The sequence below is a fragment of the Lichenostomus cassidix genome, chromosome Z (genome assembly GCF_008360975.1).
Source record: "Lichenostomus cassidix isolate B80296 chromosome Z, HeHo_3.0, whole genome shotgun sequence".
Taxonomy (NCBI): Eukaryota; Metazoa; Chordata; class Aves; order Passeriformes; family Meliphagidae; genus Lichenostomus; species Lichenostomus cassidix.
In genome coordinates, this window is record NC_139511.1 from 58,155,106 (window position 1) to 58,182,489 (window position 27,384).

The 27,384-nt window shown below is 39.2% G+C and overlaps 1 protein-coding gene across 2 annotated transcripts in view; it reads left to right on the top strand.

The window, feature by feature from the left end:
• The window catches only part of LOC146424993 (chondroitin sulfate proteoglycan 4-like), a 42,272-nt gene extending 15,743 nt beyond the window's left edge, over positions 1–26,529 (top strand). The window contains exons 4-10 of one of the 2 annotated variants that reach the window (XM_085041906.1): positions 362–832; positions 1,651–1,827; positions 7,428–7,626; positions 11,585–11,716; positions 15,817–15,989; positions 20,198–20,381; positions 20,879–26,529. In XM_085041906.1, coding sequence (XP_084898032.1) covers positions 362–832; positions 1,651–1,827; positions 7,428–7,626; positions 11,585–11,716; positions 15,817–15,989; positions 20,198–20,381; positions 20,879–22,929 — 3,387 coding nt within the window. In that variant the 3' untranslated portion in view covers positions 22,930–26,529. The remainder of the gene's footprint in view (positions 1–361; positions 833–1,650; positions 1,828–7,427; positions 7,627–11,584; positions 11,717–15,816; positions 15,990–20,197; positions 20,382–20,878) is intronic. The other variant, XM_085041908.1, reaches the window with a different exon arrangement.
• The last annotated feature ends 855 nt before the right edge of the window (positions 26,530–27,384 follow it).

The window sequence follows — 27,384 nt, forward strand, 5'->3', positions numbered from 1 at the left end:
TTGTGTGTAGCCTTCCAGTAACCACCGCGAGAGGGCTCTGGCTGCATGTTACTGAAATCCTGAAATCCTTGTTTCAGGCAGGGATGTATAGCTCTGAGGCTATTAGTGAATTATGCAGTTTGTTCCTTTTCAAAACTTGCAAAACATATTTGGGGTTACAGAATGGCTCTCATGCCACCTTTATTTAACATGTGTCTCCTTAAAAGTATTGTATTGCTTTGAGAACTGTGTAAACCAAGTAAGGAATGGCAATTTAGTTAGGTAGACAATCCCAGGGTTAAAAGTGAAAAATTCAGAAGAGAGTTACAGAATTTCTCCCACTTCCATTTGAATAATTTTGGGATGTGTTCTTAAATTTAAGGTTGTTCATGAAAATAGTTCTCCATCTGAGATTGTGTTCACAGTAAGACAGCCTCCAGTACATGGATACATTCGGAAGTTTTCCTCAGAAGAAAGTTATCTCAGTTCTGACCAAAGGCCAGTTTTGAGCTTCACACAGCAAGATGTCGACGAGGGCAAAGTTCAGTATGTGCAGACAGTTTCTGACCAACTGGATGACCATTTTTTTCTGGATGTGACCAATGGTGTCCAAACAGTGAGTGGAATAGAGATCTCTGTGGACATCATCCCCAGAATGATTCCACTGGAAGTACAGAACTTCACAGTAATTGAAGGGGGCTCGAAAGCCCTGGTGGAAGACTATATAAAAATTTCAAGTAGACACTTTGCAGGACTCAGCTGTGAATTCATTTTAACTGAGCAGCCAAAACATGGGTATATTGAAAACTCTCATGCTCCTGGAATAAAGTTAACCACATTTACCAGAAAACAGGTAATCCCTTTAGATCTTTGTAGATGTAATCTTGATTAATTATATGTATTGCTGAAAGCTATGGGATTTTGTGAGAGGTGGTGAGATACATGAGTCCGAGCTTTATTCTGACCTTGAGTTGAAGATCTTTCTCCAGTTTCTAGCTGGCCATTTGGAGTGGGGAGGGAGGGTGCCTTGTTATGGTGAGCCACATAACTTCATTGATGGCACTGTTGGCACAGACTAGTGTGCTGTAATCACAGTAGGCTGATGGGCCACTCATATTCAGGCAGAGTTACTTTCAGTTCAGGTAGATACTCTGGAAGCATGAGACTGTGAGTGCATTTTGAAAAGACCAGTGTGAATGGTGTGTAGGGGGAACAAGGACAAAAGTGGAAAAAAAAGTAGTTTTTTTAGGTAATTTCTTCACTCACAGCCAGCCAGTATATGCACAATGTGCTAATTTTGAGTCTTTTAGCTCCAAGAAACAAAATGGTGTCGTAAGTTACCATCTACTAACACTATGTTCAGTTTATAGATTCCAGGAAATATTATTAAATGTAGTGGGATTGGGTTTCCATTCTTCCTTCAGGAGGAAGGAAGAATGCCAAAACTGGCAAGGTATTCTGTCTAGAGGAATGGACAGATGAGCAGTAAAATTTACTGCTGTGAATGGAGCAAAGATAGAGGTACAGATCTGATATTACAGCATAAATAAAGTCTTAAAAGTCATAAAATGTTCATGCAGTAAATACAGGGAGCCATGACTAGGATATTTTTCAATGTGACATTTATTTTCTTCTAGCCTCTTTTGTTTTTTAGCTTGTTGTATTTTTCAGGTGGAACAAGAATTAATTTACTATGTTCATGACGACAGTGAAGAACTGATGGACAATTTTACTGTGATAGTAAATAACACAGAGTTGTGGAAGCAAAGTTTGCCCCAAACTGTGTTTGTAACTGTTACTGCAGTAAATGACAAAGCTCCTGTTATAAAAGTAAACAGAATTCTTCAGGTATGTTTGTCAACATTTTGAAGTGTTAAAATTAATTCCATTAATTCTGATGCCATGTAATGCACCTTCATTAGCGGACTATGGGGGTTGTATCTGATAGGATAGTCAATATAATACATAGTAGTCTTTGGATTTAGAGAAATTAATGCTAATGGAAGGAAGCAGTACATAGGATTGTGTGTATTTAGGAAGATTTTAGACATCATGGAGAACACTTCTGGCTGTTGTAAATTTTATGTAGAAGGCTGAACGAGCATTCTTTTAATCTTTTAATCTTAAAGTTTGTGAAGTCTCTTGGACTGATGTAGGGCTTGTGGTGGTGGATTGCATGCAACTGGATGTTTTAGTGTTTGTTGCAGTGCCTTGAGAGCTGTTAATGAACATGTGACTTAGCAAAGTTTTAGGAATAGTGTTGATGGGAATGCCAACCTTTTGCTATTGTCGTTGCACAGCTTTCCGTGCATATGCATCTTGGCATGAAGTGTACTAAAGGGTCAGACCTACTGAGGTACATTCTGCTGCCTGCTCCTGTCCAGATGTCAGTGGGATGGGACAAGAGAGAATTGATTATGTATTGGGTATTTCTTACACAAAACAGGAGTGTTTCCTTCTTTAAAAGCTGCAAATAATGAAGTGCAATCTGTGAAAATCTATGGTTGTCAAAATATTAATGGAGTCACAGAAGCTATTACTATGTGATACTGTGAGATAAGAAAAAGATGTTAACTTTTTTCTGCCTTCCCCCCAAAAAATCTCGAAGAAAATTTTGAAGTTGTTGACTGATGCTACACTTAGCTCTTAATAACCATAGCTGACTTTTTAATCTACTGATCTTTGAGAAGTTATCTACCAGTACAGAAGTGGCTGCTGTCATTGCAGTTTCAGTGCATTTTCAGGTTGATTAATTAATTGTTTATTTGTAGTATTTAAACCAGTACATATTTGTATAGTATTTGTTTGTGTAGCACTCAGTTGTGTAGCACTCAGTAACTAGAACCAATTTAGTAAAGTCGCTGTGTCCAAAAAGTCTGCACATGTAAAGACTTCCAAAATGAGATCTGATGAGCAAAAACAAGTTAAATGACTCCAAAAAGCAGAATGAAATGAACATGGGTCAGCTAATGAACCTGTGGTCACAGTAAATCAGCTGGAAAACATCAAAGCAGAGAAGATATTTAGGAATTGGTTTGAAAGAATCTAAGCTGGATATTTTGAAGCTGCCATCATTCCCAGTGCTCTATGATGCAGTTTATAAATTGATGGCATCAAAATGTGCATTTAATCTTATGTAGTTAATTGTGTGTTGGAGAGGGAGAGTGTATTATTGAAAAGATGATTGTAACCTTGTGTTGTGTATTTAGCCTTTTTGCATGAGAAAATACATAGTTTTTAAATACATAGTGGCAGTACTGTGCAGCTTCGCAGTGACAGCAAATAATCTGCAGATGCCCACAACAGAAGACATCCTGCCTTGTGCAGAGACTGCTGGCAGAAGGGCTGACTGGCTTCACAAACATTTGGGTGGCACAGAGCAAAACCTTCCCTGGCTGAAGTAATTATAGTGGTACTCTACAGACATCAGCACAACACACAGTAATGTTTGTCTAGTCATAGAGAAGAGGGCACTATGCTCAGTCAAATTTTTCTGTGTCTCTATTCTGATGCATTGCTGGCATTAACTGTTAAACTGTTGGCATTGAACTGCTGGAATTGCAGTCTTAACAGAACTAAGGCTGTGCAGTGCAGTGCAGTGCAATGCAGCTTATGGATTTTTCTAAAAATATCTGTGAATCTAGGCTTCCCAAGAGCAAGGATAACAAAGCTTCACCTACCCAGAGTTGGTCCTCTCCACTGGAGACAGTCTGCATACTAGAGCTAGGATGCTGCCTTTGTGCCTGTGGTTTTACTAGTCATGCACAAGCTATTTTTGAGAAACTTGGCTTGTATTTGTTGTTAGTGGGTACCAATATGCACACATATGGTGGATTCATGTGCAGTCTAAAACAAAGCTGGCAGTCATGTTATCTGCTTGGAGGAATAGTACACTGAGATGATTCTTCCTCAGATTAAACTTGCACATCCTCAGTAGGCTGAAATGGGCTTTTCTTAGTCCTGCTAAATACTGAGATGAGACAGGCATTCCTGTGTAGGGGTAGTAGTGGCTGGCTCCATGTTCTACCCAAACAGTTTGTGCTCCCCAAGGCATTGCTAGTGGTAATGCTGAATGATAGACTAGATTGCTTTTAAAAACTCCGTAGCCCTTTTATATATTTTGTAAGGTTGAAAAAGAACAAAAATATAAAATGACAGACCAGTACTGTGGAGACTGAAGTCTACTAAAACTGTCTGAGTTGACTGAAGTTTAGGACTTCAGAAATTCTGCAAGTCACAGTATAAAAGTCAGAAGGAACCACTGAAAGATTAAAAAATGACCTAGGATATGGCATCTACTGTTGAGAAGCAGCTTAAGTGAAGAGGTGCATTATGTGATGTTAGTGTGGGTGTAGGGAAGTTAATTTTGGCCTTTGTCATGGACTTCTGGCCAAATGCAGGAAACTATTGGGAATGTGCACACATGCCGAATGCGGCTAACTCTAGCTTCCTCGCTTCAGAGGCATCCATAACATCCCTTCTTCAGACAGCCTTGTCACTATCAAGGTTATTAGCACCGTAGGAGGAGTTTCAGGGTGACAGACAACCAACCTTTCTGGGAGTAGTTTTCTGTTTTTTCTCTAGGTGGTGATAGTAAATGAAGGTTTTAGGTGTTTTGGCTTTTTGTTTTTTCTTTGTTTTCCCCCCTGGCTCAGAATTTATGACATAACATACAAGATACAGAAAGTTGTACTGTCCTGGGAACTTCTGTAATGCATTTAATTTAAAGCCTTTCCATTGCAACAAATCAGTGAGATATATTTTTATTTCGTAACTTATATTATTGGCATTTTAGATACAACTTCCTAAAATTTCCACAGGTTCTATGGACATTTTTTTTTTTCTGGAGTGGGAATGGGTAAGGGAAATAGGATGTTTTAAAAAAAAATCACTATTCTGCCATTATATGCTGCATTTATCTGTGTGTTTAAATATGTGGGTAACAATGCTGAGAAATTATTATCCTCCTGTTGCCACAAGAGGGCTATATTCTCCTAGAATTAGGTTTTTTAGAAACCCCACGAATTTAAATGTATTGCTTTTGTTGTTTCCTGTAAGTTGCTCACTGTACTGTTTAATTGTCAATACAGAGTGTCTGGTAGGATATGTGGCATGCAAGGAGTCACTGATGAGCTGAATCCTCTAAGTAGAGCAGAATAAATTATTTCCCATCAGCAGGGTCATGAACCTTTTTTTGGACCATGCTTGTGCAGTATGTTAGGATCATGAAAAATTAGTGTCATGCTACACCCTGGAAGTCCAGATACAAGGAGATCTTGATTCAAGATACGAAAAATAGGATGCTTGTACAATTCTTGCTATGTTCTCAGTGGTTGCTTCCCTACAGTTCTTTTCTGCTCTCAGATCTCCTTTCATTCCTTAAGGATCATGTGGCAGGCCATGTATAGTACTTAAAAAGCATTCTGTGATAGTGTGCTGGAACAACAGAATTAAATACTGACATTAGAAATGATAGAAAAAACACTTAGAAATTTTAATTCTTTTTTCCTTAAGTAAGGAAAAGAATTTGAAGCTTAGTAATTTGTCATCCTGTGTCATGTCATTCTCTATCAAAATTTGATGTAAATAATTACATTACAGTGAAATACATATTTCAGGAGAGAAAATAACTATTTGCTAGTTGCAAGGTATTTACTGTTATAAAATTATTTTTAAAACTTTTTTCTAATTAGAAAAGAACATCTAACTTCACTTTAGTATCTCCTTTTCCATGGCACATATTTTGTAGCACAATATAGAATGAAATCTTTCCTCTCTTGAAGTGTGGTGGCACAAATTTCAGTGGTTTTTAAAGGTTTTCTTTCATGGTTCTTGTTAAAAAATAAAATGAATGCTTAGTGAATTGTGATAGCTGATTTTTGGCTTTAGCAGAGCTAAAATGCCCTTTATTAAGGATCATTTTTCCTCTTTAAACATTTGGTGTGATGTTACTGCCAGATATTTCGTAAGTGTGCTAAGACCCTAGGAAGACAGGAAGGAATGATGTGTGTGTTTTGAAGCTCAAGCTGAGGTATTAAAAGGTTTAGGCTCTTAAGATTTTAAGCCATGATATAAATTCTGCATGGAAAGAATTGATACTGATGTAGTGAATATTTTAAGAATTTACTTTCATGTTGAGACAAATATGTATTGTTTTTCGTTAGCACTTTTGTCTCCAATTCCAAATAAATACAGCAGAAATGAAGTATAAAATGGGCCATAGCTTATCCTTTCCAAACAAGAAATAAACCAGTAAGGTAGGGATGAAGGTCAGAGAGCAGTCCTTTCTGCTTGAAAGAAGGGACTAGACCACTAGACCAGGCTGGTCAAGGCCTCATACAGCCTGGCTTTGAGCACTGCCAGGATTGGGGAATCCAGTCCAATTTCCCTGGGCAGCCTGTGCCAGTGTCTCACCACCCTCACAGTAAAGAATTTCTTCGTAATGTCTAACTAAATTTCCCCTCTTGGTATTTGTACCCACTACTCCTTCTCATGTCACTCCAGTTCCTGTCAAACAGTCTCTCTCCCACTTCCCTGTAGGCTCCTTCAGATACTGGAAGGTTGCTACAATATCTCCACACAACCTTCTCCTCTCCAGGCTGAGCAGCCCCAACTTTCTCAGCCTAACGTCATAGAAGAGGTGCTCCAGTCCTCTTATCAACATTCTGGCCCTCCCCTGTAATTAGATTTAGAATCTGCTCCAGATTTAGATTTTATGGAACTAAGAAAGTACAGCAGAGACAGAGTATATCGTCTTTTTGCAAACTATTTAACTGTTTTGTCTAGGATTATGACCTTGCAAAATGGTAGGCAGCTGTTGGAGACATTGGTTCGTTCATCTGTCTCTGGACTGAGCACCTCTGGGGTTTTTAGTGCACTAGAAAAGGGCCTTTAATGCATTTTGTTGGAAGAAAATAATGCAGCTACAAGAAGTGTTCCTCTTGTATTAAAGTCTGTGCTGTCCCCAGGCTATTTTTCTTTTATCTTTTCTGCTGGTGAAAGTAGAGCGTAGTGAATGCCTTGCCTGCTGTGAAATACATGGCACTAGTATTCATGTGTATGTGTTGGAAAGCAGCTCCTTGACTCAGTTATCATAATACAATTTTTGTTATGTTTCTAAGAGTTTGTATAATGCTTGACAAATAGAGCACTTGTGCTCCAACTGTCTGAAACTCTTAACTGGTGTGTTTGTTTGTATTATTTCAAGGCCTTGTATTTTGAAAATTATTTGCCAACATGAATTGTGCCAGGCCATGATCAGAGGTTTGGATGAACAGTAAGGAAACCTGTCATAGCTGCTAGTGTTGCACAGCATAAATCTTTATTCCTTCTTTTTCTTGGAGTCATGTGTTATCCATTCCCATCCCCCTTCTCCTGTAGTCCAATTTTCTTCTGTATGCATTTTCTTTCTTTCTTTTTTTTTTTTTAAATGATTTTTTGTTTTCCAGGTCTGGGTGGGTTCAGTCACAGAAATAACTATTGATGACCTCTGTGCAGAAGACAAGGACTCTTCACCATCGGAACTGGTGTATTCCATTACTCCACCTAGCAATGGGCACTTGGCTCTGAAGTCTTCTCCAAGCAAGAGCATCCTTAGTTTTACCCAGGCTCATATAATTAAAGGGCAGTTGATATTTGTACACAATGGTATGTGATTTCAAAAATACCACATCAGCTATCAAAATACTACTTCTATTCAGTATATTTATGTTTGTAATCCATTGAAGATCCCATTGTAATGTCACAAAGATCTCAGAGCACTGGTTATGTGATACATTTTCTTAAAATCTAAAGAAGAAGGGGTCTGATGTCTACTTAAATGTGTGCTCAGTGGGAAACCTTGGTGTTCTTGTGACTCATTTTATAGCAGCCTTCTTTCTGAAAGCAGTTTTGCAGTAGAGGAACGTTTCCATGCACCTTTCAGAGATATGAAATCCATTTTTTTGACTGTTGTGATTGAAAATTTCCTAAAGCCTTTCTGTCTTGCTACAGTGCAGAGCTATTAATGGACCAACATGTCTCACAGATACCTGCCACGGTGTAGTGACGGATGATGAAATTATGGTTCATCTGTGTGATATTGGCATCCCTTTCAGGCTGTGAAGGAATTAAGCTTTGAACATTGGCTCTTTCTCCCAGTGTCTGGTTCTAGGGATTGGATTTTTTGTACATTTGAGAGAATGTGTAGGGAACAAAAAAAGTCGGGGCAGCTTCATGCATCCTTGAGTGGCAGTGCTGAGAAGCCACAGAAATGAATTTCCCAGTGGGGTTCTAGCCAGAAGAGGTAGGGCTTTCGCAGCGTGATACCTGTTTCCGCTTCCAGCTCAATTACAATGTAACCTCAGTTGAAAGAAGAAAGCACTTGCCAGAGAATGAATTAATCATTGTTTCAGGTTGGAGATAGAAGAGGTAGGTTGCTCTCTTGCCAGCCCTGAGGCCGTCTGGAATTCCAGTGCTCCCTGGGGTGCAGCAGTCACTCCAGATTTGTGCTGTGTTTTCATGAGGTTAAAGTGCTCTGCCTTACAATGGACTGTCTTGCAGAGTGCATGTATGTTGCTGAAATTGTTTTACAAGCAGCTGCTGGTGAGCTCTAAGTATCCTGGTCAAATGATTTCGTCAGGAAATGGAAGGTCAAGAGCATGACAAAAGTGAGCCAAGCTGTTTAAACTGTTCCAAGGGAGACTTTGACGTGTGAAAAACCTTATGATGGTAGGACAGTGATAAGTCTCAGTGTGCGGAAATTAAGCCACTGTGTTCCAGAAAGGGCAAATGCACATCTGGTCTTAGGGTGTGAATCTTGATTAATGAAAGTGAAAAGAACAGAAAATTTTGTTTTCCAGTGAGTGGGAGTGTACAGTAAATTTGTAACATAAAAGTGCCCAGGTTGTATGTCAGGTCTTGCAGCTGCTCTGGCTCTGCCGTATTCTCAACATTATGGTCTCCAGTGCTTCACAGAATACTCTGGTCATTTTGCTTCTTTCATTTCTTGGTAAGTGATTTTCTTTCCTCCTTCATCTTGACCTTGAGAGTAATTGTTGCTCTCATCTTGTTGCCTCCAGCCTTGTCCTGGGGCCTGTCCTTGTGTTGTTGCTGTCATTCAGCTTTTGATCCCTTTTCTCTGCATTTTCTCTGTTCCATGTCATCAGTCTTACTGTGTGTACTAGCTTCATTGTCTCCTCTTTGAAGTACCCCCATCTACTCTTCCTACTTACTCAAGTCCTTTCCAAGGGGCATCTTCTTGGCTGAGGCAGCTCTTCCATCCTCTGGCTACTCCTCATGGCACTATACGTTTTTTACAGCTGTATGCAGTAATGACTCTCTATCCTCAGTGTTTTTAGTACTGCCAGTGAAAGGACAACGTACTTTGCTTTTATGCCTCTAAATTAGACCTCAGAATTTTCCCTTCATATTGCTCGGCCTTATGAGTTACATTATGCTGCTTACTCTGTGCTGTGAGTTGTAAATATTCCTCTTTGCTCTCATGTTTTCCCCTTGAATTTGTTTCCTCTATAATCTCTGATTGTTCTATCACAAGTGTAAATGCAAGTGTAGAACACACCTTTCCTTTTCTGTACCACTCTCAGCATGAGAATTCTTTTCCTGTTGTGTTCTTACTTCACTCCAGGGTGCTCCCCTCTTGCTTTTGCAGTATAGGGCCTGCCCTTAAACCCTGACAGTGTTTTTCTTAGGGCAGTAATGAATTGAATTATTTTTGGTTCTGAAGTCTTAGTGTCTTCTCAATGCAGCTTTTACAAACCCTCTTTCTGGTGTCCTTTTAATCACCTCTGATTAAATATGTCTTTACAAATTAATTGTGATAAAATAATAAATGCTCCACCCAAGCAGAACTTTGAGATGTAGTTCTGTTCCTGACTGCTGATGACACAATGTCTGTGTCAATCAAGCAGTTGATCTGCCTTAGCCAAAAAAGCAAGTGAGGCTATGTAAGCATGTTTGCTTGGGCTTTTTTTCAACTTAGTGCAAATAGTAGACTCCATGATGCTTTTTAAAATAAGCAGCTGGTTCATTTTTATTGGGAGAATACATCAGAAAATAAAAACTTCTAAAATAAAAACAATATGATCTGATCTTCCAGAGCTGCTTCAGTGACTGGCTGAATCTGAGAGCACTTCTTAGGAGTGTTGTTAACTGTAGTCTCAGAACCCACATTTGCTTCTTCTGATCTGTTAATTTGTAGTTAGGCAATGTATGCTGACATGGCACCCTCTTGCTTTCAGTGTCTATTCTCATGGCAGTATCTTGTGGCTAAATTTGGCAAAGCAAATAAAAGGCCATGGTGACTCTTCATAACGGTTAATGTTTCACTTTTTCATTCTTTCTACCTAGTTGAATAGCCTGGAGAGCCTCTGCTTAAAAGCAGCCTGTCAGTTCTGAGAGATGTATTTTTACAGGAATCCAGTCAGACTCCTGGAGATATTTTGCTATTGTATGTGCCAAAGCACATACAGGTCCTAAGATTAAAGGGAAAAAAGTGCATTTATTATGAGTACACATAACCTCTGAAATAGTTTAAGCTGTGACAACATACCTTCTTCAGCAAAGCTGAAGTGCAGCGAAGAGGCTAAGGAAACATCCCAAGAATTGATTCAGACCTTTAAATCTAAAACAAAATGGAAGAGCATTCTAGATACTTTTCTCCCCAAATTCCTTCTTTGCCAAATTGTGGTTGCTTAAGTGCTTTGGATCTTTCTAGGACATAAATGGAGTTGGAAATCAGAGTCATTGTCTCCCCAAGTTTAACTTGATTTCAGCTCTACTGAGTCAGTGAAGAAAGAGAAAAAGGGGGCACTCTTGCTGATTTACATTTAAGGGATGTCTGGCCTTCACTGAAAACAATGGCCAGTAGTTCTTCCTGGGGAAGGTATTAATTGCATTATTAATTTATTTAATTCTAGTTAAGATACAAGGGTTCTGATCCAAAGTTGCTTTCAGGATGATTTTGGATATATTGCTAACGAAACTTTCCTGTCTGCCCATCCAGGAGCCACTTTGTGAGTCACACTGGTACCACCCAAGACTTTCGTTGTTGAGACAGAGCCCCCTTCACATCTGGTGGTTTCAGTGAGCTGATAGAAGCCCTGCTTGACTCTGCACGCCCCACACTCACACAGTTAGACAGCATTTCCCTGACTTGATCCCATGTTTCCCTTAGCAGAATCTCTGGTGCATGAGCAGAATCTCAGGTGCATGTATCCTTAAAATAATTTGATCATGGTGCAACAACAGCATAACAGCTCAAGCTAGGAGTCCCTGAGGTGGGACCCTGACCAAAAGACTTCACAGTGTAAGCCATGAAAGTCTGGAGGCTTTGGCTCCTGCCGTGTCTCTGAGGGCTGATCCCTGGCTGCAGGTCCCTGTGCCCTTTGTTAAGCAAAGGGTTGACAGTTCAAGGTCTCTTGCCTTGGGCTCCTGCCACCCTGAGCTCAACCTGCAGCTCCACTGCAGCTGCACCCAGAGCTACCTGATCTGAATGTATTCCTCAACCGTATGTCACTGTAGCCAAGAGAGAAAGGTGTCCAGTGTATGTTTGTGTTTTGTATGACAGAGTAATACAAGAATAAATTTATGATTTTGATTTCTACAGGGACAATGTCTGGAGGCTTCAACTTTCAGGTGACAGATGGTTTGAACTTAGCACCCCGACAGATTTTTAGCATCACAGCTCGGATGCTGGTCATTAGCCTTGAAGTGAACAAAGGACTCAGAATCTTTCCAGGTCTGTTTTTTAAGATTATAATGATTTTTTTTGCTTGAAAATATGGCATAATACAGAGTTATTTGTCAGATCCTTAACTGACTAAACTGTGGAAAACTGTGCCTGCCCACATTCATCTGTATTTTTTTTAAAAAGGGTTAATGTTTTCTCAAACAAGATAGTGCTTTTTCGTTTTGTAGTCTTTAACTTTTTGATATGCGCATGCTTGGAGTTGTAGAAACTGGCAGTGAAATGTTCAAGTCTGCCTAAGCTCTGGAGATTTCCCATTAGGCTTGTTTAAAAGTTCTATATTCTATTCAAATATTTAGAGATGTCTTAGGTGGTTGTTAGATTGCCTTGTAAGAGTGATAGAAGAGTGAAGCTTGTGTCCATGAGATTCTGAATAGAACATATAAGTTTTCCAGATTGCTAGTTCACTTTTCTTTTCTTTAAAATGAGTTGTGGAGAGCAGCACAGACTCACTGATGAATCAGAAAGACTGAAAACTTTGATTCATATTTATGCATTTGTAGCTAATTGGTTCAGCAGGTGAGTATTTTTTTAGTGAAAACATACCATTGAAGGAGGAGTTGTGCTTAGAAGTCTCACCAGAGCCATTTACTGCTTTGCACTGGCAAGAGTAATCCCTCATTGAGTTAGGAATCTAACATTTATTGCAGGATTAAAGGACATATAAAGATTCGTTTTCTCTCAGCAATATCTTGCATCACAGTTTTGTTTGTGCTGCCTTCTTTTTTTCCTCTGAATATGATCTTTAGAATCAGAAAGGTGTTAAGAACTGGCAGAGTTCTAGAGGTATTAATCTGTACCATGATTAATTAATTGGATATGGAAGAGGAGCACTTTATCTTCTTAAACTTCCTGAATATAAGTTGCATAAACACAGGTTTGTAACAAAAGCCACTTAAATACAGGCAACAAAAAATGAGATTGTAGCAGCATGATCTTCTAATTCAGTCAGTATAAATGGGATTCACGTAAATCCACTTACAAAGCTTATTAACCTGAATTTTGGTTTGTAAGGTTGCCTTTGGCACGGAGATTTACTGGAATTCTATCCTAAGCCAATGATAATTGTAAGAAAAGTATGCCTAATACTTCCATAGGAGGCAAAGTCTCTAGACCATCAATCAGTTTTTCAGTTTACAAAATACAGTATTTCTTTCGGCTCTGCAAACCGTATTCATCCAAAGTTGCAGTTTTTTCTTGAATTCTCACTTAGTTTGGGTTAGCAGAATTCCTTTTAGGTGTTAATAAGTGTTACTAGCTTTTTCACATGTTCTCGTTATGGTATATTTTAAAGACATTCTGGAGCTGTATGGCATTCAGCTGTATTTTGCCATCATGAAATGACTATTACAACAATAACAGTGCCAAATGGTTAATATATATTAAAAAAAGAGCCAGTGTCCTGTTATATTTTATAGCACTACAAAAAAAAAGTTTATTTTGAGCCAGCTTGAGAAGTCGTCTCTGTGGTAGTAAAAATTGAATTTATTGTGAAGAATTTACCACGTCTTCATGACTGGGTGTAAACTATTCTCTAAAGCACATTGTTCTGCAATTTTATAAGAGCATGTACTACTGTCTTCTTTTGTGTTGGATGTACTAGATCAGTTTACGCGATTTATAGATTTTTTTTCTGTTTAACAGAAGCTTGTTTTATTCAGTGTGCTCAGAAAATTGACTGCTAGATATATTAGCTTTTTCTAACGTATGCTAGATATGTGCAGTGTGAGGATTTGCTTCTTCAGGAAGGCAATTGCTCAAACAAGGAATGAGCTGAGTTTCTCTGAGAAGAAGAGGAAGCCTGACTTGTAGTTAATTGGAAGCAGAGGTGTCTGTAGATCAGTCCGTAGATGAGATGATTTTTAACTGTTTAGCAGCAATAGGCAGAATGCTCACGCCAAAGCATTTTCCACATCTTAAATATAGGCAGTAACAATGTGTAACAAAATTATTAGGCACTGACCTTTTGCTGTTGCGGTCTACTTGAACTGATTAGCTTGGTCCTACTCAGCATCACCTGCTCTTGTTGTGTGTCTTCCTCCTCTATCACTGTTGAGTCGCCTGTGTTTGGGTTGGGTTGTTGTTATGACCTCTCCTGTGATCAGGGACACACAGACGGCGTTCTCACTTCGTTTTCCTTCACCCAGTCTGTTGGCTGGCAAATAACCTTCCTCTCCTCATTGAGGTGTCAGACCAGAGAGCTACTGTGGGTGCTGGGGAAGGTTCTCAACTCTCAGGTCAGGATTGGGTGAAGGAGAAGGTTCACACACCCAGTGTGATGTTTGGGGCAGGAAGTTGTTTTACAGGAGAGCATGATAGACGTGTTGTTTGTGTGTACAGACTGTATTTCAGCCTGTGCTGTGCAGTGAGTGAGGTCAGGTCTGTTAGGAACCAAGGGAGTTTTGTGGCAGACATCGTTGCTCCCCATGGCCCTGCTCTGTGATGGCAGTGGTGTGATACCCTGGTATGGTTATGAAAAATTGGAGCAGTAACTTCCATCACTACAGTGTGACCATGTTTCAGAGTTACTCTGTCCTACTCTGTTAAGGCAATAAGGCCTGATTTGCATAAGTAGCAGGTTATTGATAAATATCTGCATTTGCAGATTTATGGGGTCTGATAAACTGTTGTGCATAGTTGTGCATCTTTGACCACATCTGCTGTACACACGAGGTCATGCTTCCCTCCATGCCTGTCACACAAAAAAGGGAAAAGAAAGGAGAGGCAGAGGAAGAAGACTTCTTGAATTAGATACTGTGCGGGAGAATTTTTCTCCACCTGAGGGACTCCTTCACTTTTCAAAACAGTATGGACACAGAGAGACATGGGAAGGTAAAAATCAGAAAACAGGCAGAGGCAGAAGTTCTTATTATAGCAAATCTGTATCAAAATAGTTATTTGAACCAGAGCACAAGCAGATGTGAACAAGCAGACTCCTAGTATTAATAATGGCCTGCAAATCATCCCTCTTCTTCAGTGTCCTTACAGTATTTTTTTCTTCTGAATATATATATGTTATTTTGTGTTATTCTTGTATGAAAATTATCCTTTTTTGAAGATGGATTGATAATTCAGACTTCAAGGATATATACTACTATATAGTCTTTTAATTTATGTAATGAAACCTATAAAAGCTTGTTGCTCAAGGGAAAAAGAAAATGTGAAAATGGAGGCAGAACTGGAAATACAGGGGAAATAGGATTATGGGAATCTGTTACTCCTCCAAAATTATAATTGAACATGAATTTTAGTTTGCTGATTGTGTACCTTGAAATGGCATCAAAAAGAAGCCAGATAAAACTTCTTTTCTTTTAGGAAATTACTAGGTTTGGTTTTGTCACAGCAATGTCAAAAATTGTCTTGGTTTGACTAATGCCAGAAAGCTCTTTACAGTCTTTAAGACAGAAGGTAGTAACTTTAATTAGATTAGTGTGGTGCTGTGTATTAAAAGTATTTTGTTACCACTCAATCTTCATCCACCTTAATAAATAATACATTATTTCATTTCAAGCTGTTATTTGTTATATGGTCTTCTTCCTAATTTGTTTAATTCAGTACTTACATTTTAATTTCATTTAATGAAAATCCTATTTCATATTGATAAAGCATACTTCTGTTAATGATTGACTTTGGTTTATGTTTTCACTAGAAACTTTGCTGTGTTGAGGCTTCTTTCAATGAAATTCTTCTCGATGAGTGTCTTCTGTGGCGACAGGGAATACCAGAAACATTGGAGTTTGGGTTCAGTTCTAGACATGTGATGTGGAAACAAAAGTTCTTTTACATGCTCTATTCCATACTTGGTGTGTTTTTTGCAGAAGCCAGTAATTAGCAATTACATATGCTGAAGAGAACTGCATTTTTTGCATCTTTAAAACAAGGGTACATCCAACTAATGGGCTTTTTGATTGAAAAAGCTATGGAAGGGTTGTCACCAGAAGGTAGCTAGAAAAAGAGTAACTCTGCTGATACTACATTATTGAAATGCTAAGTAGACTACCTGGGTGAGAGTGTGAGTTGTGCATACAAAACTTAACCTTTTGGAAAAAAATGCTCTTGTAAATCTTCTTCCTATAATTGACATTTTTTAGGTTCCAGGAAACCTATTTCACAACATGATCTGAAAGCTGTAACCAATGATGTGACCAATGCAGGAAACAGAACTATAACTTTTGTGATTGCAACTTCCCCAAAACTTGGAAAGCTGATGAGAGTAGATTCTGATAACACCACTCAGGAGATCTTCAGTTTTACACAGTCTATGGTAAGCATTTACTTTATAATAGCTAGTTGAGGGGTAGATTGTTACTTCAAAGGGTATCTGAGTTGGTTATTCTTTATGTGATCCATTTATATCTGTTAAGTAACCAGGCATATGTGACCCATAAGTGCAATCACCCAGATTAGCTATGTCATTTGCATCTAGTAATGAACACAAGAGGAGCCTTTGTACTCCTGCTTGGATACTAGCAGGGTCTTGGCAATTTCCACTGTTTTGCTTGTAACACTATTTGTCAAGAAGACCTGTTCTGGTGCCATTAACCAGTAGTCAGAGGTAGGAAGTGTTTCGGTTTTGGCAGAAGCAGTAGCCTTTTTCTCTAGGAAAAGTCCAAGTATCAGATTCATTTCAGCTGTACACAGTCCTCGTGGGTGTCCCCAGGATGACTTTTATTGACTGAATTGGCTGTGGTACTAAGCAATACAGGTTCTCATGCTGAATGACTGAAACGTGGCAGCTTATGTAACTTGGTGGAAAAATTCTTTTGCAAAAGGAATTTATTGTCTGTGTGCAGAATCTGAATATAACTGTATCTTCAGCATGCATTAAGCTATTCTCAGAAAATTGAAGTGAGGGAGACAAAAGGGGATCAATCTTCTGACTTTCCTTATGGAAAAACATATGTTTACAGATTTTAAATGTAGCTGTTTCAAAAGTTGCTGAGTTTTGTCTTGTTTTATGAAAGAGGTGAACTGTATAATGACACTGTTCCCTTCTGATCCCAATGTGTGTGATTTTTATGAGTATCAGATGAAACAGTTAAGCATATTAGACAGAAAATCTTTCAGCTAGGGTTTTGAAGTGTCACTTCTTTTGCCTATGGATATGACCATTATTTGTGTTAATCAGACAGTACCATGTCAGAACATGCCACTTACTCTCCCTAGCTTTAGTTTTCACTAATGTATAGCTAACTTTCCTTTGAACTTTGTAAATTTTGTAGGGATTTGACCTGTAATAATATGTATGCTTTTCATGTCTGTTGGAGATATTTCAATTAGTCATTGAAATCATAATTTCAAACAAGTAGAGCTAAGTGACTTCTTGAATGTGGAATTAAGGTACCAAAACCAGCTTGCTGTTTATTCTAGAGATAGAGAATGAGATATAAGGGAGAAAAAAAGGATCCTAAATAAACTTTCAGTCCATTGTGTTGTAATCAGAGAGTTAAATATGAGTGAGTGAGTGAGTGAGAAAACTGCATTTATGTTACAAACATTGTACATTTTCCATGTAATGGAGACCAAGGCATTTAGTTTCTGTTTGGTAATAAGCTTGTAAATCTGATTTGAATTGAAAAAAATTTTGCATTAGTGTAGGTCTTTGGGTTTTCATTGACCTAATTCTGTGTTGAGGAACTTGAAATTTCACTTTGGAAAAGTACTGTGCTGCTAGCTTATAAAAGTAGTTATCACTGTTGCTGGGGTGCTGAACTCTTCCCTGTGCCCTGTGGTTTATGGATTTCTTGCCAAAGGAAAAAAAAAGAATTGAAATTACTATTGCATTCCAAGACATTTTTTCTTGAACAGATGTTGTTCAGCTAATGTAAGAAAATTATTTGCACATTAAACACTCTTGAGTAACACGGGAGGTTTTCAACATGATGTTTGCTTTTTGATTTTCTCTGCAGTACTTTCTAGGATATCTTAGAAGTATTTTCATCTTGCAGCAAACCACAGCTTTGTCATTATATTTCGAGTCATTGCAGAGGTAAACACAAATCCTCACCAATTCCATTCTGTTCTTAGCCCAGACATTGGCATGGATTTGCAATAAAAAAAACGTACCCAACCAACCAGCCAAGATTCATACTAAACAGTGTTGAATTTAAAGGATGTATATTGTGCATGTACTTGTTACAAAAATTTGCTGTCCTCAGCTTGAAGTCCTAGAGGCTTTGGAAAATGACCCTGAACTAACATACCCTTTTTTGTTTGTCCTATAATAGCTATTAAGAATGAAATTAGTATAGAGAAAGCAGAAACTTGGAGATGTGCATATAGTATTTTATCATATCACTCTGAATTTTTTAGAGAAAAAAGAGGGATGGTTTTGAGGCTGCTGAAAAAACTGACCCTAACAGCCCAGCTTCCCTGGTGATCTCAATGGGGGCTGTTGCAGTAATTTCAGGATTCAATTTCTATCTATTCGCGCCTCAGATTCTATACCACTAAAATGCTTCATCTGTGATAACAGTAGGGTTTTTTTTTTTCCTTTTTACATCTTTCAGGCATATGTGATAGAAATGTGTGCTAATGAGTCCCTTCAAGGTGTTTACAGGATGTGAGGAGTGTGTTAAAATAATAAATTTAGAGCCAGCGCCATCTCACACAAGGTTCGCTCTGGCAATTACAAACTAACACATGCAGGTCAGGTCAGTGGTTGCCTGGGAACTTGCCAAGTATTTAACAGGTTTAACTGTCATCTCTCCAGGCCAGTGAATTAATTATCAAGCAAACCAGATGCTGAATGTACTGGATGAGATTCAATAAGTGTTCTAGTCTTGCTGTCATTAGGAATTCTATTGCAGTTCCAGTGTATTATGGTATTGATCTTAAAATTCAGGTATAGTTCCAGCTGGTGAGAAATAATCTGAAAATACTGCTTTTTTTTTTTTTTGCAGTCTAAAGAGACAAATGCTTTTATCTTGTAGGTGCATTTGTTTCTCTGGAGATTTACTGCTGTATCTTGCAATATTTTGAAGCTTGATTATTCACAGTGGACTGATTAGATTCTCTTGAGTATGATGATCTGCAAGGTCCATGCAGGCAGGGATAGGACAAAACAGATTCCTTCCTGTCTTTTAGGAATCCCCTTGTTGCTGTGATGTCGAAATTTTCCACTGTGTGGTTCCATCAATTCTTTGCTTATCAGTGAGAGTAATACCAGTGGTCTTTACACTTCTGGTTTTCTTAGTCTCTTACCAAGTATCCTTTGCTGTTCACAGGAAGTAACTGCATCAAAGTCCTTTTCCAGCCTTCAGCCTTTCATGTGCCTTTTCAGGACAAGGAGTCCAGCCCTACTAGTGTCCAAACAAAAAAACCCCTAAGACAAATGTCACTCTGATGTACTGAAAATACAGTCCAACTGAGCTCATGATCACCATTACCATTGCTAGTTTGAGACAGTTTCTTGTTATATATCTCTGCTCTTCACATAGGGATTTTAGTAGGCATTCACGCCCAGTACCATTTCACCCACTTTCAGGTAAGCTTATCTGGCAACACAGAGTCCATCTTAAGAGAAAAATAAATGCAATATAATCTCAGTGTACATACAGGCCCACGACAATGCTGTGAGGTTCAGCAAGGCCCAGGGGCAGGTCCTGCCCTTGGGTCACAACAACCCCAGGCAGTGCCACAGGCTAGGGCAGAGTGACTGGAAAGTGCCCAGTGGAAAAGGACCTGGAGGTGCTGGTGACAGCAGCTGAACATGAGCCAGGGTGTGCCCAGGTGGCCAAGAAGGCCAATGGCATCCTGGCCTGGATCAGCAATGGTGTGGCCAGCAGGAGCAGGGCAGGGATTGTCCCCCTGTACTGGGCACTGGTGAGGCCACACCTCGAGTGCTGTGTCCAGCTCTTCCTCACTGCAAGAAAGACATTGAGGTGCTGCAGTGAGTCCAGAGAAGGGCAATGGAGCTGGGGACGGGTCTGGAGCACAAGTGCTGTGAGGAGCAGCTGAGGGAGCTGGGGGTGTTTAGCCTGGAGAAAAGGAGGCTCAGGGCAGACATTATCACTCTCTAAACTGCCTGAGAAGAGGTTGTGGCCAGGTGGAGGTCAGGCTCTTCTCCCACGTAACAAGCGGTAGGATGAGAGGACATGGCCTCAAGTTGTGCCAGGGGAGGTTTAAATGGAATAGTACAACACCTTTCTTCATGTGAAGCATGGCCAAGTACTGAACCAGATTGCTGAGATAAGTGGTTGAATCACCAACCTAAATATTTTAAAATATGTGTAGATGTGGTACTTGGGACGTGGTTTAGTGGTAAATTTGGCAGCTCTGGATTAACAGTTGGATTTGAGTTTAAAGGTCTTTTGCAACCTGAACAATACTGTGATTCTGTATTCACTGTGCATGGAGTAAGGTACAAAGGCCTCTTTGAACAGTGTTCTCAAGATGTTTTCTGTCCTTAACACTCCTCTATTTATAATAAGTTTTACTCTTATCCTTATGTCTTTTCTTTACCTGGAACAGGTTGATGAAGGTGTGGTCGTATATGAACACTTACATGCTGAGTTAGCTGACTGGAGTGCAGAAGATTTCTTTACATTTACTGTCTCCTCTCCACCATCAGCTCTGGATATCCAAGTGTTCCATGTTGTCATTTCATATGAAAGTGCCAGGCATGATTGGAATAGTCGTCTTCTAGCAAATACAGGTAAAAATGCTTCATTCTTTGGGCTCCAGATTGCTTTGGATCTGTCACAGTTCCATTAAAGAGCTGAGAAAATAAAGGTCTCTTTCTCTTCATTAAGCAGTGACTAGAATACTTCTGAGACAGAGAGTAGTGTAGATAATAGCTTGGAAAGCTTCATTCACTGCATCTTTAGAAATGAGATTAACTACCTATGTTTGATGCTTCCTACTGCTGTAGAAGGTATTTTGTTTTCTATAGTGGTTGGCAAAAACAGAGCCAGAAGCTTTGAGATATTGATAATTTTTTAATCTTAGTGTATACATCAGTCAAAAATCTTGTCTCTTACATGTTATTGTATTTTAAAAGTAGTGGTAACATATTTTTAGCCATGAGATGTGGAAATCAAGGATATGTCAAAGGAGAAAATTTTCTGACCATCTTCAGTGTTTGATATGTAATTTCTGACATAGTGCAACTATAAAATGTTCAGTTTCTAAGATTCTCTTTGTTTCTGCCAGGTGCCATAGTCCAGGAAGGAGGTAGAGTGTTAATCAACAAAACAAATTTAGATGCTTCAAACCTATTGATTAAGCTACCTGACGTACAGCGCTCCATGTATGAAGTGTGGTATCAGGTTGTATCTTTACCCCAACATGGCATGATTTTTGTTGGAGAACGAAATGTTACCAAAGAGAAACCTAACTTCTCCCAATACATACTGAACAAATTTGGAATTATGTATATACATGATAATTCTGAATCTCTTAATGACAATTTCACTTTTGCTGTTTGGTTAAACCTAAAGAGCAAGCCTGCTACAAAGCCCCATAGTGAAGTTTTAGAGGAGATGTTTAATATCACTGTTTTCCCAGTGAATGACCAATCTCCAGAGCTGAAGACTAAAAGACTGCACTTGAAAGTCCTGCAGGGAGACGTGTCAATGCTGGGGGCAGAGAATCTGAAAGTTGAAGACTTAGATAATGCCCCAGCTGAGCTGAAATACACCATTGTTAGCAACCCCAATAATGGTTACTTAGCAATGAAAAGCAATCTCAGTGTCTCTATAAAAGATTTCACACAAGCTGACGTTGACAGTGGTAAAGTCTGGTTTGTACAGGATGGAAGTTCATCTTCTGGGGTGTTTTATTTCAGTGTGACTGATGGTAAACATCGCCCTTTATACAAACTCTTTAGTCTTGAAGTCGTACCAATCACTCTTGTCCTAGTCAACCTTACCAATGTTGCACTGCCACAGGGCCAGACATCTGTCACTATTACTGACGTTCAGCTTGCAGGTGTCACAAATGGAAAAAGCACTAATATTACTTATGAGATAACTCAGCCACTCAAATATGGGCACCTCATGATTGGAAATGTGCCGGTTACTAAATTTGAGCAGGCTGATTTGGACTCAGGAAGGCTTTCTTACCATCTGACAAATCTCAGTGCTTCCAATGAAGTACTGGAATTTATGCTTTTCACTGCAGAAAGGAATCTAACAGGACAAGTGCTGAACATCACAGTGAAGCCTTTAGTACAAATTGTACCTGACCTGCAGATTTCAAATCAAGCTGCTTATAAATTTGGAAGCAGTGACCTGGATGCTTCTGAGCTAGCCAATTTGACAAACAGTAATCCTAGATTTGAAGTGATAGTTCCCCCCTCTCATGGAAGGATTGTAAAGAAAAGGTTTGTGAGTGATGCAGTGTTTGAAGATACTCAGACATTTACCCAGGCTGACATTGATAGTGGTGTTTTGCTTCTAGACATAGACACAAATATGACAGGCATTGATGTGTTGAATGACTCATTTACATTTATACTCAGGGCAGATTCTGTGCAGCCTGCCGTTGGCTGTTTTCAGTACTCTGTTGTGCCACACAGTCCTCCACTTGTGCAGGGTTTTACAGCAGAAGTGCCTTTTGTAACCAGCACGGCCACTTTCAAGGCTCACTCTACCTCAAAGGATGGGGCACCATTCTCCTCACAGAACGAAGAGCCTGCAGTAGCACCACAGAAGACTGAACCAACTGTGTGGGCAGGGCAGAGTCACTGGGGAAATCTACATGAGGAAGGCCCATTGCTAAATCTCGCAGTGGTAACAAGTGTATCTGAGGAGTTGAAGACTACAAACCAGGTTAATGCCAAGAGTCCCAGAGAGGAGGCAGGTGAAAGCAACCTTTGGTACATCATTATCCCCCTGGTCCTGGTGTCTGTGCTGCTCATTGTTGCTGTCACTTCTGTGTGCATTTTGTTAATGTGTCAGAAGAAAGAGAAGACAAAACCTCTTGTCAAAAGTCAAACAGATGCAGTCCTCAGTAGTCCAGATCGATGTCTGGAACGGAGCTTGACTGTGCCCACTGTCACAGTGACTCCTCTCCTGAAGGGGGCTGAGAGAAATACAGCCTCAACATTCATGGCAGTAAGACATGAGCAGCTGGTTCCTACAGTGGTTTCTCCAACTATAGAAAGGCATCTGAAAAACAGCTTTTTAAATCTTGATCCTGAAATGATCCAATATTGTCGAAAAACAAACCCAACTTTGAAGCGCAATCAGTACTGGGTATAGTTACACCAGTTTTGGTCATGCTAATTGATGTAGTATAGAAAAGAGAGTTGACATATAATTTTTTCTGTATTACATTCATTTATTATAGGGCAAATGAAATAATGTGCGTTAGATGGAATCTAAATACCTGTGAAACAATAATTTTTATGAATAATAATAATCCTACCGATTTCAGTGGCCATAAAAGAAGATTTTCAGTTGGTATGTCAGCAAAATTCTCATTTAATTCAGTGGGGAATTTGGCCTCATAGATTTTGAGTACACCCTATGTATGCAGTATTTTTTATTTCCTATGACAGGTAAAATAGAATCTTCCATCATGGATCATATATCTCTAATAGAACTTTTTGAGGTTTTTTTAAAAACTAATTTTGCTTTAAAGGTTTTGTATTATTTCCAGAATCACTACTTCTTTTTGAAGAACTTAAGTTGTCTCTATAAGTAATTTCCATGGTGCTAATTTCAATAATGTAATTTTGACCTGAAGGCTGTTCAGAGGCCAATACTAAAGAAACAAAGCTGTGCCTATTTTGATGAGTCACTGAACTGGACATCCAGAATTCAAGCCAGCAACAATGATACAGCTGTGAATAAGGATTCTGGTAGAATACTGTGAGATGTTGTTTGTTCTCTTGGTTTTGTTTTGTCCTTATTTGATGCTGAACCCTAGCCTTTAGTGTCTGAAAACTGGTAAAATGTATCCATTACCTCTACTCCACATGGCAAGCACAGTGTATCTGTCAATCAGCCTGTCTGCTGAATTACCTTTAGGCTTAGATTATGTCTGGATGTGCATAAAATATCCTGCTCCTGTGAAGGGGGTAAATTCTGCTTTCAGTGAAGCAAAGACGACTTTCTCTGGAGTCTATGTATTCAAGCAGCTGGCAGTAGAATCAGGTCCTGTGCTGCATACTGTCATGTGTCCTGAAGCTACTGACAGAAGTAATCCTGCCATGTAGTATGTATCTTCTTTTGAAGTTTCACAGTTTACCCTGAATCTTCCAGAACACTGAACCAATGTGCCTTATACTCTACTACCAAGTATTACATACTTCAGCTTTGCTTTAGTGATAAAATGTGCAATAATTTCTGTGCAAAGGGAATATTTTTGTATTTTTGGAAATCCAAGCTCAGTAGTGATGTGCAGTCTTCAGTTAAGGTCGAGTTTTATTTCCACTGAAAACAAATAATAAAATTCCTGTTGACTTCAAAGAATGAGCTGACTTCAAGGGAATAGTGCTGTGATCATAACCAGTCTCTTATTAATACTGAACTTCCAATCTGTTTTGTACCTTTATATTGTCACAGCTTCCAGCCAGCCTCTTTGTGAAAACACTGTTCTCAGCAGTCTCAGCACTGTGTTCAGTCAGTAAATACTGGAATACCATTTTTATTTAGGCCTAGGTACTGCCTTTTTCACTTTTATAGAGTGGATTTATGGGCCTCAAGGTCCTTGGTCTATTTGTTTCACGCTGCTTTGTTTTGGATGATTTTTTTTAATTGTTGATGATTAAGTGTGTTTCTGTCATTTATAGAAATGTTTCTGTCATTTATAGAATTGTGGGAAATTGTACTGCTGTGTTCTGGGAGCTGAACACAGGAGCAGTGGGGGTAGTCCTTCTTACCTTTACCACCTCTGCCATGGGCAGACATGGTTGTGGTGCATTTTTCAGAGCCCACTGCAAGAAGTGTGGTCCATGTCACTGGAAAATATGTAAGCAACATCTTCAGCTGGTCAAGTTATTAGAGCACGAGAGACTAAAGATATGAACTCTTTATATGCTCTAGCTAAAATGTATTAGAACCTAGTAACACACTTTTTATGTCTGCCATTACCATTTCTTCCCTGCTGGCCAGTGTGTGAGTTCAAGTGTGTGATCAGTGTAGAGGGCTCTGGGTATTCAGGTGTCTCAGGTGCATCACTGTATGTAAGGTCTACAGTGGTCTGTAAGGTCCACTGTAGAATGGTGGACCCTTTTTGCTTTCCAAAAGGAGGTCTTTGGGACTCTTAGCCAGAGAGGTGGCGTTGTCAGCCACCACAGGGTCACCCCTGCACCCTTTGTGGAGGTACAACTGTAGGTCTCTGTCCAGTTCCTGAGACTGCTTCTACTAACACCGAGCAGACACCAGCTTCGTCCAGATCCCAGCTGGATCAGATGCAGCCTGCCTCAAAAGCCTTCTGGACAATAGCACAGCCTGGTCCCTCAACACCTTCTCCAGGCCACACTCCAAGGAGGAGTAAAGAACTTTAATCCCAACATTTTCTGCCATGTAAAGAAACCTGTCTCACATTTTTCTACCTCGAGACCTTCCTGTCAACAGCAAAAGACACCTCATTCTTCAATATGTACCAAGCAGTGTGCCTACAGTTTGGTACAGAAATAGTGCACTGCTGAAAACTCCTGGAGTCTGGTTACAAAATCCACACTGTCAGCTTGTGACAGGCTGAACAAAAATACGGAAATGGAATATGTGCTTCATGAGATTTTGCTAAATGTATTGGTGTAAAGACAGGTGTGCCCAAATTTGTGGTGCTCAGTGTGCAATGGAGATGGAACATAAGGCTGATATAGTGCTGGTGATGTAAAAAATGAAACCATTACATAACAGTGACAGTCAAAAAAACTGCAGTGCCATTGGAACTTCACAATTGAATGGGTATTCTTGAGTTTGAGCATTTGCATGCTGTGAGCAGAAAATGAAAACCTCAAAAAAGGTAGAATTTGTGCTGGCTCTTTTGGCTTTAGCATAAGGGGCTGCAATCTTTGTTTCTGAAATGGTTTTGGTTGACAACAGATGTTCATTTCAAGTAGATTAGCCATTATGGGATTGAATCTTGAGCATTTGGCTCAATTTTGAAAGCATTGATGGATTTGCTTTCAGTTTTGTTTTTCTTTTTATAGTTAAAATCAGCCTGAACACCTAATTAATCAGTGAAGTGTGCCAGCGTTCAGTTTTTGTCCTCAGTTTTTGCTGCTGTGAGACAACTGCCAAAATGCCTGCCATATTATGGAATGAAACTTTTTGTGGATCTAAGTTTATTGCTAATCAGTGATTACTTGGTTTAATGCAAAGTACAGAGGTAATATTGTAACTGGTAACTACATACAAATTTTGCTTTAAAATTCCACCCTGAATCCCTAGTAAAAAAAAAAAAAATCTGATTATGTTAAAGTAAACTCCCTGTGGACAGTACAGAATAGTCTTTAGTAGAGGACAGCTTAGCTTGTTCGTACATGGATATTTCATTTTGGTGGGAGAAGTCTGCTCTGGCTTAGCTAGATGTCCAGCTTTGAGATGATAAAAACTAGCTAGGATGAATCTCATACTGGATTCCTAAATTACAGTCAATATAGAAAGTGCAAAAAACCACCCCATTTAATGTTTATGAATTCTTTTGTGATTCTAGGAACATACATGTTTTATGGTCAGAATCTGGCTTGGATATTTTGGTTGTTTCACTTGACCTTGAAGTTGTGTGTTTTATTTAGTGAAGGTGGGGTTTATGAAGGATTCCCCTTTTTGCCAAATGGAGTTCTAAACTGCAACATGAAAGTGCCTTGTAAACATCTGTTAAATCAATAAACTGTTTTGTTTATATCCATACACTTAATGTCTTTGTGCTTTCTGTGAAGACCTGTGATGCTCAGAGACACAAGACGATCCCATTGCCAGTAACAAAATTCTTCTGAGTTTTCTGATGTTGTATTTTTCAAATTGCACATGTGCTGGTATGGCTGTTGTGCTGTGCCCAGTTCAACTCAGTGTGTATGGCTGAAAAAGGAGAGACACCTCATTGTGCACCTGACCTGGCCACATCCAGCACTTGTGGAATGCAACATAAAAATAAATGCATTGATTTTAACTTGCTCAAATAGGACTCCATTGGGTTTATTTCAGAAAGATTTTCTGTGATTAACTGCACCTGATTTTAAAGTGCCAAATTCTTAAATATATTAATGTTAATACATAAATGCTGTTTCATCTTTCATTTTTATCTTGATCAAAAGTACCCACTCACTCCAGCCTCACTCCAAATGCACTGTTCAACCTGATTTTTCTTCTCAAGCAGAACTTAGCTGGTTGGTAGTTGTTCCTGTAGCTTGAGGTAAGGAACTTCCTCTTGAGACATCAGAAATACTGGTGGCCCTGGGGAGCAGCTTCCCCTACACCATGAATCAGCGTCCTAAACACTAAAATCTGTCAGCAGTAGCGAGTTGTGTCCCCCTCCTACAGTTCAGAAAAGATTGGTTTGGGAAGAAGAGAAAATAGGACAGAAATGGTCATAAACCCTTTTATTGAAATACCAGTAAGGGCCAGCTATAACTTTTGCTGCAGTAGCCTTTACTATCTTCTACAATGCCAAATTCAGTGAATAATCTACTTACGTGGCCTCCCTCCTGCTTGCACCACTTTTTTCAAGTCAGTCGTTGTGGTGCTATGTTGAAGTACATT